This window comes from Squalius cephalus (assembly GCF_949319135.1).
Source record: "Squalius cephalus genome assembly, chromosome: 17".
In the NCBI taxonomy this organism is placed as follows: Eukaryota; Metazoa; Chordata; class Actinopteri; order Cypriniformes; family Leuciscidae; genus Squalius; species Squalius cephalus.
The window spans coordinates 5,962,769-5,976,675 of NC_137138.1; the positions used below are offsets into that span (position 1 = coordinate 5,962,769).

At 38.5% G+C, this 13,907-nt stretch overlaps 1 protein-coding gene across 5 annotated transcripts in view; it reads right to left on the reverse strand.

Annotated features, from left to right (window-relative positions):
- Positions 1–13,907, reverse strand: part of ark2n (arkadia (rnf111) N-terminal like PKA signaling regulator 2n) — a 28,485-nt gene that overhangs the window by 6,812 nt on the left and 7,766 nt on the right. The window contains exons 3-5 of one of the 5 annotated variants that reach the window (XM_079847231.1): positions 13,654–13,716; positions 8,002–8,079; positions 6,582–6,666 (exon numbers count right to left, since the gene is read on the reverse strand). In XM_079847231.1, coding sequence (XP_079703357.1) covers positions 6,582–6,666; positions 8,002–8,079; positions 13,654–13,716 — 226 coding nt within the window. Of the gene's footprint in view, positions 1–6,581; positions 6,667–8,001; positions 8,080–9,066; positions 11,367–13,653; positions 13,717–13,907 lie in introns of those variants that run through there. The other 4 variants (XM_079847233.1, XM_079847230.1, XM_079847234.1 and 1 more) reach the window with 4 other exon arrangements.

Consider the following 13,907-nt stretch of genomic DNA (forward strand, 5'->3'; position numbering starts at 1 on the left):
GTCAGTTATGTTTTAAGTGAACATAAACAGTTGAGAAAGAAAAAGCATGTGCAACCGTAAAATGGATCCATACGTCAGGTCTTATGCTGCATTCACACCGAATGCAAATTGAGCGTCAAATTCGCTTCTAGTTGGACGCTTGAACATTTTGAATCTACTCCCGGGTCCAAAGCGAATTGGAAAGCGAGCGTTTGAAGCAAAATAGATGCGCGTTCAGGGCGAAATCCTCTTCTTGTGGGAGGGGCAAGTGCTAGGCGGTTGTCTGTTTGCAAGATGGCTGATGTTGATCGAGCATTCATCGAGAGAGTCACCGCTCTGTATTTGCTATAGAGAGCAGAACAGCGGCGTAGGGGTCATCGTTGCCGTACTTGGGTCCACCAGACCCTCCGGAGGCGTACCCAGTCTGGCGAGTTTCACCACTTGCTCCAGGAGCTGCGCCTGGATGATGGCCGCTTTCAGCGCCTCTTCCGCCTGTCCCGCACCCAGGTTTGATGACCTGTTGTCCAGCATTGGAGCGAGTATCACCCTCCAGGACAACTACAGGCGCTCTATCCCAGCTGCAGAGTGCCTGTCCATCTGTCTTCGGTTAGTAAATGTATAAATACAGTATATTAAATATATGCTAATATATGGTATGCTATCAATGTTTCTCAAACTGTGGTACGGATACCACTGTTGGTGCTCTTTCTAGTGATACTCAGGAGGTCTTTGCATTTTAAGTCCTGATTTAGTTTCATTTAGACCTAATTTTGTTTTGATATAATTGTGGTTGAACCATGAGTCCTGGTTTAGTCCTACTTTTGTCCTGGTTTAGACCCACTTTAGTCCTGGTTTAGACCCTGTGTTGTCCTAATTTAGTCCTGGTTCAGACCCACTTTAATCCTGGTTTAGACCTGGTTCAGACCCACTTTAGTCCTGGTTTAGACCCTGTGTTGTCCTAATTTAGTCCTGGTTCAGACCCACTTTAGTCCTGGTTTAGACCTGGTTAAGACCCACTTTAGTCCTGGTTTAAACCCTGTGTTGTCCTAATTTAGTCCTGGTTCAGACCCACTTTAGCCCTGGTTTAGTCCTAGTTCAGACCCACTTTAGTCCTGGTTTAGACCCTGTTCAGTCTCAGTTTAATCCTTGTTAAGTTTTGATTAAGGCTTCTTTAAATTCAATAAAGTGGGTACTATTCCAGTTAACTGCTATAACCTAAAAATTATAATATTCTCTTGGCATCTGTAAGCAATATGTATAGTTTGATTATTGGCACACTAGTGATTTTAATACACCATATACCCTTTTGATTTGGAGATTCAAAACTTTGTAAAATTGCTAGCAAACAAACAAATATGGCACATTTAAGTGAAACAGACTGGTTATTTTATTTAGTTGAATATGTAACTACAAGGGTAATTATAATTATATGTATAACAATGTTTTCTAGGTTTCTTGCCACTGGGGACTCATTCAGGACCATAGCGTCCAGCTACAGGGCTGGTGTCTCCACGGTGTGCCAGATCGTCCCCCAGGTAGTGACTGCCTTGTGGAGGACTCCATGGCTGTGCCCACCACCGATGACGGGAGGTCCATCACAGAGGGATTCCAGGAGCGCTGGAACTTCCCTCTGTGCTGTGGAGCGGTGGATGGGAAGCACGTGGTGATCAAGGCACCCCTCAACTCAGGATCCCAGCTCCACAATTACAAGGGAACCTTCTCCATCGTTCCCCTTGCAGTTGTGGATGCAAAGTACCGCTTCCGGGGGATCGATGTTGGGGGATACGGCAGGACCAGCGATGGTGGGATTCTGGCGAACTCCGCCTTTGGACAGGCTCTCCGGGCTGGCACACTTCATCTGCCTCCTGACCAGCCTCTATCCGGTGATGAAGAGAGAGGACCCCAGCCCCATGTCTTTGTGTCTGATGAGGCGTTCCCGCTGTGGAGGAACCTCGTGCGGCCCTTCCCTAGACGCACCCTTCCTCCAGAGAGGCGTGTCTTCAATTACCGTCTCTCCAGAGCCCGGCTGGTGGTGAAGAACGCCTTTGGCATCCTCTCCTCACAGTGGAGGACGTACCACCGCCTAATCGAGGTCCACCCTGAAGTTGCGGAGAAGTGTGTGAAGGCGACGTGTGTTCTCCACAACATTATGAGGTGTTCGGAGGGGAGAGACGCACCTGTTGTGAGGGGCACGGGACATGCTGGAGAAGAGCCACTGCCAGGTCTGGGTCGGGTTGCGGCAAACAACTCCTCCAGAGAAGCACTCGGGGTGAGGGATGTCTTCATGGCACACTTCTCGGAGGGAGCAGTGCCATGGCAGCCGACAGTAGCCTTTGAAGTCCTCCTCACGACTTCCCCACAACCTCTTTTAAGAGCCACCCACAAACCTCTAAAGAGCATGACTATCTAAAAACAAAAAATGAATGTCTCATATATTGAAATCAAGTTTTTATGTGATAAAAGATTTGCTTTGTTGTGCATTAGAACCACACCAGGTATTTAGTCATATTACAAAATTATTTATTGAGGCCAAACATGAATAACATGAAAAATGTACAATATGTACAAACTATTTACATATAGAGACAGGAATAAAAAGGACCTCGCTTGGAAGGTGGAAGAGCCGCAGGGAACAACATGTCCCTGAGGAAGAGGAAGGAGGGCATTCTGCGTTTCCTGCAGAGCCTGCTGCCTCATTTATTTATTTTTTAAAGCCTACTGTGTGGGGGGGTCCAATTGCTCCAAATTTAGCACAATGGTGCTGTTTTCCATAGCCAATTTGTACATTTGAAATGTTATGATTTCTTTGGTATGAGGCGGCATGCTCTGCAGAAAAGGCAGAAGGCTGAGGAGGAAGTGTTCATCGGCGGACTTTGGTGGTGGGGCTGGAGGTCGCGCTGGAGGTCGCACCAGGAGCCCCATCAGCGCCTGCTCCACCTCCGACGGACCGTCCTGGGACCGCCGGGGGGCTCTCCTCCTCTGTTGGCCTGTGAAATAAAGAAATACAACACAGTGCAATGAGAAGGCAGAAAGATGATTCCTGATTTTCATGTTCACAGTGAAGGTTTAAAAATCGAATTGAAATAACACAATTGTCTAGATATTGGGAGAATATGATCTGTGCCTGTGTGAGTGACACAGACAGTGCTTAAATGCAAGTGTGAAATTGTTTTGAACTTGCTTTAACATATATTAATTAAAGTTATACTTCAGACATACATATATAAACATGCAACTGAACAGTAGCTAAAAAGTATGTATGCATTGCAGATGATTGGTGGCATACATTGCAATGGAATTGTTTCTGCATTTACAAATACAATGATTATTAGAAAGGGGACTAATTCACAAACTTTTGTGACTTTATGTGAATGTTAAAGCTATGAATGGATACTGTACTAATGTTTTGTGCACGTAACATGTTCAAATATTGTTAGTCTATTGCCTTCACACACCTGTGGGTTCAGCGGCAGGGGGTGAGGGACCAGGGACTGGGGAGACAGGAGTTGTAAAATAGTTGTAAAATAGCGGCAAGGCAGCTTGCTAGCGTTTGCTAGCAGGGTCGAAAACGTGACTCAAAAGTGAAATGTGTATTTACAACTTACCAGGTTGCCCAATCTCCTCACTGACACTCTTCCAAGCGAGGTCCTTTTTATTCCTGTCTCTGTAGAAATATGAACTTGTGTCATATAGCTCCGTATAACTGCTCACTGCCAATATCAGTCGTTCCTCCACGTTGAATGAGTGACTCCGGGCGGGCTTGCCCACGTTTATCACGTCACTTCACCATGTGACAGCAGCAAGCAGGCTCCTGATTGGTTAACGTGGCGCGAACAGACGCCAAAGTTCAGAATTTTCAACTCAGGCGTCTTCGAGAAATGTGTGAATGCACAAAAAGCACCAAATAAAATCACTCGTGCGTATTGCGGCAGACGCTCAGTTCGCCTCTTTCGCGCGAATGGAGGCAAAATCGCGCCCATCACGCCACGCTAAACGAGTCTATCGCGCCACAGGACCTCCAGACGTGCGTCAACTCGTCTTTAAAGTGACTTAACATGGAAATCACTCACTCCAGATGCTCAATTCGCGTTCGGTGTGAACACAGCTTTAAAGCTGTTTTTGTTTTGCTGCTTAATGCACTTAAACAGTCAAATAAACACAAACTTGGCAAGTATTCACGTAAACACAGTCAGTTATGTTTTAAGTAAACAAACAGTTGAGAAAGAAAAAGCATGTGTAACAGTACAATAGATTCATGCGTCAGGTCTTAAAGTGACAGCAAGTACATTACTGCTGCCAAATTATGAGATATTATACTATATGGCAGTTTTCCCCTATGGAAACGATGTCAAAATTGTGGCCAGTGAAAATGCTGAGTGGCTAATAACTTTGGGAAACCACTAAACACAGTGGCTGGTGAGCAGAAAAGCTGATGTCAAGCCCTGGTCCTAATCCAAAATGATCCAGTTACACTTTACAATGAGGCTTAATTTGTAAACATTAATTAGTGCATTATGCATCATGAACTAACCATCAATTTTTGCGCCATTTATTAAACTGGGTTAATGTTAATTTATAAAACTATTGATAATTTTTTAAGTTATGTTCGTTCCAAATACGATGCAAGTTTATACAACTTGAAATGTTAAAAGAATTCTGTATTGTATTTTATATGAAGAAATTAACATGAATCTAGATTATTAAGTTACTGAGAAAGTAAATAATCAGTGTTCAAAACAGTCTCCCTCCCTACCTTAGATTTAGTATTAAAGTTAAAAGTTCTTAGATGGGTTGTTTTAGTGAAGAATTTGTATTAGTTTATGTGTGTGTTTAATTGTGATTGTACATTTGGTAAATGTGGACATTTATTGTAATTTTGTATTTATAATGCTATACTATACAGTTTGTGCTTTACATCAAGGACCACAAGTGGAAACAATGTATTTCCCTATTTTTTGTCAAATAAAATCAAATCAAAACCCCGATTCACAATAGTAAGCTTATAAAAATGACTTATAATTTGAGCTGCTGATTTTGCAGGAAATGTCAGTTTGAGGTTATTAATCTTTATGTGGTTACGTCACGTCCGTAAACCGAAAGAAGACCCGGGTGCTAAACTGAATGGCGTATGCTGAGGATGCAGTTGTTTAGAATTTAAACTTGTCATCTAGATTGCGGCTTTTAATATAGAAAGGTCTAAATGGCAACCGTTGATATCTGGGGAATCACCTGATGTCAAAACCAAGAAACCTTGAACTTGAGTGACAATCCTACAAGAACTGTTGTTTAAAAGAACTGTTAGTTAAAGGTAGTAGTTAAAGGACCACTATGTAACTTTTGGCCCTCTAGTGTTTAAAAAAAAATGCATGCATTTTGCAGAAGAACATTGTTTTTGGTTGTGCTTCAGCTCTGTGTGACTGCGGATGAATATGACCCTTCACAATAGATGACAATGAAATCTATTAGAGAGCTACATGTGGCAATTTATCACTTAAACTCTGCGGCTAGACTTTTGTTGGGTGTACGTAAGCGTGATCATATTACTCCCATTTTAAGGTCTCTTCATTGGCTCCCTGTTTTTTATAGAATTGATTTTAAAATCCTCTTATTGGTTTTCAAATCCCTAAATGGATTGGCGCCTGCGTACTTGTCAAGCCTTTTGTCTATTCATAAGCCATCGAGACCTCTCAGATCTTCAGAACACATGCTGTTGACTGTTCCTAGGGCAAGACTAAAAACGAGAGGGGATCGGGCTTTCTCTGTTGTTGCCCCCAAACGGTGGAATAGTCTCCCACTGTATATTAGAACTGCTCAGACACTGTCTGATTTTAAATCCAAGTTAAAAACTTATCTTTTTTCTGTGGCTTTTAATGTAGTGTAGAGACTGCAAAAGCTCTTTTATTGTTTGTGTGTTTTGTTTCCTGTGTAAATGGTGCTATTTATGGGATTGTAAAGCACTTTGGTCAACCCTGAGTTGTTTTAAATAGTGCTATAGAAATAAACTTGACATTGACATTGACATATCAATTCAATAAAATACCTTACTGACCTGTTGAGTAATAAAATGCCATCTCTTTCACAATCTCAAATCCCTCAGTTCTCGGTTCATCTTTTTTTTTTTTTAAACCGGTGATTCCCCATAGGCTGGAGATTTAGCGGCTTCATGTCAAACTTTCACACTCGTTGTGACAACTAACCTCCACTTAAACATTTACTAATTACAACTAACTCCCACACCAGAGTTAGAGTCACACGTGAAGTAGTCGGAGCAACTTTTTTCTATTTACGAGAGACACATGTACGCAATTTCCCGCGAAAACCATCTCGACAAGTCTAAAATATAAACACTTATAATAGGCTTACCATAGTGAATCAGGGTAAGACAAAAACACATTTTGGAAGAAGGATTGATGATGTACTGACTCTTTTGAATTTTGTTAATTAAAAAAAAAAAGTTAGATAATGTACCTTTAAACAACCAATTTACAATACTGAAAATTTTTATTTAGGGCTAAAATATGATAAACATAATCTTGCCTACCTAGTTAGCATAAGAACATTATTATATGACTAGTGAATGAATAGGACGAGGATCAACTCACTTGGCGTTCTCTTGAACTCCAACGATCTCCACTTCACTGTCTGTGGACGCCAGACTCACCTGAGATGGCTGGGCTTCTACGGCACCTACAAACACAACAGACTACATTCAGCAAATGCTACCAAAAAACCCTTTTGTTTCAACATTCACTGCCATCCTTAAAATTAAATATGAGTGAATCTGATGCAACACAAATACACCCTTCAACAGAAATCAGACGCCTGACAGACTATCTAGATTTCAAAGGGATAAATTTCATTTGATAATCCAACACAAAATATCCTGTAGTTGAGGCCAACACTTATTCATCTCACAAAAAAGTGAGGCAAGTCAACGAGGAAATGGCTTCATCACAATTCTCATACTAAAAGTACTTAAAGGCAACGTTTAAATTACAAAACATGATTGGTTATAGAACTTAAAATACCGTTCAAAAGTTTGGGTGTGATTTTAAAAAATACTTTTATTTAGCAAGAATGCATTATATGGATCAAAAGTGAGAGTACAGACATTTAAAATGTTTCAAAAGGTTCTGTTTCAAATAAATGTTGTTTCCATAAAAATATTTTCAATATTGACGATAAATGTTTCTTGAGCAGCAAATCAACATATTAGAATGATTTCTGAAGGATCAAGTGACACTGAAAATTCCACTGATGTCACAGAATGCTTTTGAAATGTATACAGTACTGGTCAAAAGTTTGGAGACATTACTATTAATGTTTTTGAAAGAAGTCTATTGATAAAAAATACAGAAAAAAGTAATATTGTGAAATATTATTACAATTTAAAATAACGATTTTGTATTTACTTTCAAATATTATTCATTCCTGTGATCAAAGCTGAATTTTCAGCATCATTCCTCCAGTCTTCAGTGTCACATGATCCTTCAGAAATCACTCTAATATGATGATATGATACTCAGTAATTATCAATGTTTGAAACAGTTGTGCTGCTTAATATTTTTCTGCTTAATTTATTCTAAAATAAATGTTATTTTAGAGTACATTCAAATGGAAAACCATTATTTTAAATTGCAAACAATATTTAATTAGAATATTACTGTTTTTACTGTATTTATGATCAAATAACTGCAGCCTCTGTGAGCAGAAGAGACTTTTGAAGGGTAGTGCAAGAAGTTATTTTGTAAAAAAAAAAAAGAGAGATTATTTGTCTGAGTACTTCCAATTCACAAAAAAAAAAAAAAAAAAAAAAAAAAATCACATTCCTAGAAACAAAACTACTGTAGTTACTTTCCATTTCTGTAATGCAAGGGATCGTGGGTTAAGTCTAAAAACCTTATCGATGCACACTAAAATACTTTTTTAAAATACTATGAATCTAATATTGGCATGCGAATTGAGACGCAGCCAATGTGTACGAGCGTACAGTCAGACTGCCGAGGAGCGGTGGAAACGAACCTGAGAGCGATTGCAACTGTTGTTCCTGCTCGGAGTGTGTGTCTGAAATATCATAGTGGCCAACCACTGCAGGACCCACTGCAACACAATCACACACACTGTTCAGAAGATTCACCGCTATATCTGCATGTCCATCATTCAGCTTTGAAGTTTATTAGTCTAAATAGTTCCTGTTGAAAATCTCCTTCCACACACTGGTCATAATAAATGAGTGAAACACTGAATGTTTTGCAAAATGTGTTTTGGCTTTAGGTTTAAACTGCATTTGTGATGAACACAGATAATTCAATTTCCTCGGTGGAATTTTAGTGAGCAAACAGGCGTAAAAAGCAGAATCTCACTTTTTAAAGTAAACATAAAACTGCTCACATCGCTTTTTATTCCGTAATGCAACATTTTCAGAGAGAAAGTAAATATATGGCAATAAAAATGTGTGATTGAAGGACTTGAAGATTACAAAGATACATTTTATATTCAAGTAAATAGGGTAATTTTTCTGTTTTAAAAAGACTGTTTAAAGTATATATTTAAAGTATTTGTTGGGCTGTATTTAATTTATATGATTTTATATCTTTTTTTCATTTTTAAAAGACCCATTCACACAAAGGACAATAACTACAATGATAAGTATATAGTTCTAAGCATTTTTCTAAATATAAAAGAATAGCAGTTCACACACAACTATAACGGCACAGATGAACAATATTGTTTGAATACATTTCAGAGCGATTTTTCTCCAGCTAATGAACGATACAAACAATGACAGCCAATCAGAATCCATCCTGCTTTAAAGAGCTTGAGCATTTAAAGTGACAGACGACAAAACTGCAGCGCGTGCTTCGAATAAACAGAACGAAGCCGTCTGCTGGTGTGGACGCTGATATAGTTTTCTTTATAGTTATCGGTGTGAACAGGCCTTTACATAAATTTTTTAGTCAAAAAACCCCCCAAAAAACCCTTTTTTATAAAATGATATTCAGTGATAATTGATCGCACGCCCCAAAGGCAGTACATGGACTTGTTAATTCTAAACTAACTGGATAATAAGGTCAGGTAAAACAGATTGAATGCTGGTAAAATACTTGTATATTTATTTCCCAGCTAATGACAGAGCAGATATTACACGTCAATGTGTTACATAGACATGAAAACACAAATTGAACGTCGCCTGGCACACTTTTACGTTTGGTGAGGCAGTAGTATGACATTATTAATAATGCAATGATAAAGAAAAAAATATTTGTAACAAATAAAGACATCTATCTCTGGTTACTAATTTCTTAGTTTCTAGCAATTATGTGGAGGAAATTCTGTCCTCCATCTAAAACATTATGACACTAAACTTAGGCAGCTGGTTATTACCCATAAAGACATAAAAACGTAAACAATCTCCTTCAGATACTCTATACAGTAAAGCGGTACAGCAAACAGCTTTCAAGTCGTCCTGTGAGTCAGTAACTACAGTAAACATTGACTATGTGTGTGTTTGTATTAGTGTGTAGGAAGCACATGATGGGCATATCACACACAAAAAAAAGAGAAGTCAAGAATATCTGCAGCTCATATTTCAACACAAAAAACAGAACTTATATTTTTCAGTAAAATTAAACCTATGTATATGCATATTAAGAATTTTGGCATTGTAACATTATTTTAATGACAATTAAGTACATTTCGATGAAAGAAAATCAGTCAGTGTAACACAAAATAGTTTTTAATATTACTATTCTTTTCAGTTAAGTATTAATATATCAGTATTTGTTGTGATGCAAACAAAAGTTATTGTATTATAGGATTTTACAGTAATGAAAATATGAGAAGCAACAATGAAACTAATGCATCTGGTTGTTCTACTTTCAGTAATGAGAATCAGAGGAAATGAGCATAATTGTCATGAAAATAATTTCAATATGCATCTAATCTTAATGCTTCTATATATAGGCTACACTGTTTTATGCAAATTTGGGGGTAAAATAGGACTCTGACATGTTTTCGTGAAAACCACCCTTAAATAGATACATATAAGTGATCAATATCTCTTGCTTTAGACATTGTGTCGAGTAGTAGAATCACCCCCGTTTATTGCATGTGACTTTCTCCATTAGTGTTTGTCCTAGGTCAGTATTCAGCACAAAAACCAAGGTATAGGCTGTCATTACATTACAGCTCTCCGTTGTCAGCTTATGTCATGCATATTCCGCTTTGGAAGAAGCGATTAAATAAGAACCTAAAACAATCCACAATGCAAACAACAGTTCTTTGGTAGACATGCCAGCCCAGGTGTTTCAGATGAAGACAAAAAAAGACACATGGCAGTCGAGGCAAAACTTTAGAAGTCTCAATGGGAACAAAACGTCTTTCGGTCACACTATGGGCAAGAAAAAAATGATTCTTTAAAATGATTAATCTCCAGGTGAATGGGAGAATCTGGCTCTCCCAAAGACATGAGATCGCAAAGGCACTGACTGTGGAGGGCGGCCCTGAGATGCGAATATAAAACAGAAAATGTTAATAGCAGAAGGTCAGGAGAAGTTAAAGAAACAGTTTACCAAAAAAAAAGGAAGAAAATTCTGTCATTATTTACTTACCCTCGTGTCGTTCCAAACCCATAAGACTATTACTTCCATTGAACACAAAAGTGGAAACTTTATTACATTGACAAAAGTCAATGCAGACTAAAGCATGTCAACCTCCAAGAAGGACAAAAACACTGTTCACCTTCATTAAATGGAAAAGAATCATGATATTCCTCAAATTCACATTTTGTGTTCCATGCAAGAAAGCCAAATAGGTTTGGAATAACATGAGAATTAGTAAATGTTGAATTTTTTGGTGAACTGATGCTTTAATAGAGAAAGAGAGATGTAGAAGGCAGAATGAAGATAAAGAAAAATTAGTAGAGGGTTAATGAGAGATGAAGAGAAAGTTTGTGCATTGTCCCAAGCCTCCACTTCAGCGGTCAAATAGAGTCGGCACAGTTGTTTTGCGTCTTTAGACATTAGGTTCAGATGGCTCCACATTTCCATTGAGACCGGCAGTCTGAGAAGGAGGAGGAACCGTGATGGCGCTGAGTCGTGCCATTTGATAGGCCGCCAGCGTTTCCTGCGACTCCGATGACGGCAGGAACGAGCTAACGTGGCTCCGCCCTTCCGGATTTTCGCTAGATGAAAGGTCATCGTCCGAGTGCATGCGGGTCAGTCTGTCCATCCACACGCGAAAGCGCTCCTCGGTCTGTCTCTGCATCGCGGCGAATCGCGTAAGAGCTTCCTCCAAGACTCCGCCCAGGCTTCCACTGGCCATGCCCATGCCAAGTTGGCCCCGCCCACGCGCTGATGCTCCAGAAGCGTCGGCTCGGCGATGGCCAGCTTAAAGACAGACGGCAGTGCCGAGAGAGAGACGTCAGACACACAGGAATGCAGAAAGTGGCGGCGTTATTGCGTGCACACCGGCGATCATGCTGGGAATAAGACATGCAGCTCTCACAGTGCATTCTGAGTACAGTTCACCAATGGTCACATGACTAAAGACGGCTTAAAGAGCACACAGTGAGATAGAAACCAGCATTTTAACCCACCCTCAGGAATTGATATGTGAAAAAAATAAAAACAAGTGTAACCACTAGGGACGTACAGAATTAACTTCTGCTGTGTCATTATGCTGGTTTAGAGTCATTTATCAGAGTAAATGAGTTTCTTAACGATATACAGATGTTAAATGCTGTCCTGAGAGATATTTAATATTCATATGAATAGGATAAATAACATTATATTATACAAAATTATCATAGACCTCACAGGTTATATCATAATATGTTAAATAAGTTTCTAAATAAATAGGTTTATTATGACTAAACCTAACTGTAAATTTTACTTCTATTTTTCTTGTTGTATTTGTCTGTGTACACTGGAAGCTTCAGTACCAAGAAAAATTCCTTGTATGCGCAAACACACTCTTTCTGATTCTGATAAAGCGCTTTACAGGAATGTTGCTCAAAGCAGATTAATTGATGTGCGATAGTTAATTTCTTAAAGTCCCCTTGTGGTGAAAATCAGGCTTTTAATGTTGTTTATATGTCTATGTGGTGTTTTTAAAGACAAACCATGTGCAAATTCATAAGTCAACAGCATTGCTGAGTATTTTCTCCTTAAAACTGCAGTGAACCAAAGACAAAAACACAGTTTGAAAAATCGCTGGTGTTTCTGACAACACAAACTACATTGTAACCAATCAAGTCAACGTATGATCGTAAATGAGTGGATCTCTGAGCTGGTGTGAGTGAGTGGAGGCGGGGCTCATTTGCATATTCATAGAACCGCATATACTAAATGAGGCAAGGGTGTAGAGTAGGCTTGTTACGATAGTCGGTGTTGACAGTGCTCAGAAGCAACACCGGTTACATCACTTGCCCACCGCGGGCACTGCTCCCCACCGTTGAATAGATTTGGTGATTTTTTTTTTTTTTTTTTACATATCATTTAGTTCAGTTAGAGAACAGACACTATTAAACACGCATTTATTATTATTCTTAATGAAAAACACCACAACAACAAAACAGTGCTGCTCTGCACCATGAATGCCCGTGTGGACGCGCACATTTTACTTTCGCTTTCAAATTAGCAATTTAAAAGCCCCCGCCGATGATATTACCGGTGTTGTCACACGTCGATTAACCGGTGGGAAAATATCTTCACTGTCACATCCCTAGTGTAGTTACATTCAAGCTATTTTAAGGCATGAATTTTCAAGGAAAAAACATTTAAATGTAATTGTGATCAAAGATGAGTTTTAAAGGATAAAATGATTGACTACAAGGGGACTTTAAGGTCGTGAATGTGTTACAAATGTACAGCTTAGAGATGTAACTTGGGAGGGTGGGGGGTGCTTTGAAACATTGCATCTGAAACTATTGTTGTTTTTAACAAACTTTTTGGCAATTGAAATAAAGCTAAAATAAAATATTGTATATAAATATATTATACTTAAATGACATGTTGCCTTTGGCAACTAATTGAAGCAAAGTAAATTTAAGTAATAAAATAACTAAATCAAGTAACTAAATCAAATTGAAATAAAAGCAAATTAAAGATATATAGAATGACAAAAGCACATAGCAAAATTAAAACAAATTATAATGAAAGCTGAAAATATAAAAATAAGTGCTAATTCAAAATATTACTAATAATATATTTAGAGTATAAATAATATTAAAACTGCTGCAAATGCACCTGGTTTGATTTATTTTTTGCTAAAATATAAAAAGAAACTCAACACTGGAAGCTAACAAACAGGCCTTCAAACTGCATTAAAACTGTACTAATAAAATCAGAGAGCTATGGTAATAATATAATAATCAAAGTTAGAGTTTCAACTCCTGCCTTGCCAACAATGTGGCCCCAAGAAAGAAAGGCATACGCCCCCTGGTGGCCCCATGAGCAACTGCTCCTGCCTGTAGTGCTTTGGACAAAATGCATATCCTAATTAAATGCTGTGCAGAAAACTAAGGGTTAATGAAAGGAAAAAAGAAAAAACTGCAGACATTTCACACATGAGTCAGATGTAGGACACAAAAACAACAGATATTGAGACAATGGAAAGACAAAAGACACAAAGAAAATCTTGAGATATTCTAAAATGCAAACTTTCATCCAATACCTGGTATAATTTCCCTCCAATTAATCTGCATTTGTTCAAATGGTGGAATGTCATGCATCAGCACTGTTGATCATAAATATGCTTGAATTATAATCTCATTGCAAACATGACATTGAACATAATTGCCATTTTAGTGAATATCTAGTGCTTGAACATTTGTCCACAGCAATGGTAGACAGGAGCATCAGACTATCAAACTAACAAAAAGAAAAGTGACAAATTAGCTGCTGTGTATTCACCTTGGATTTTCAAGA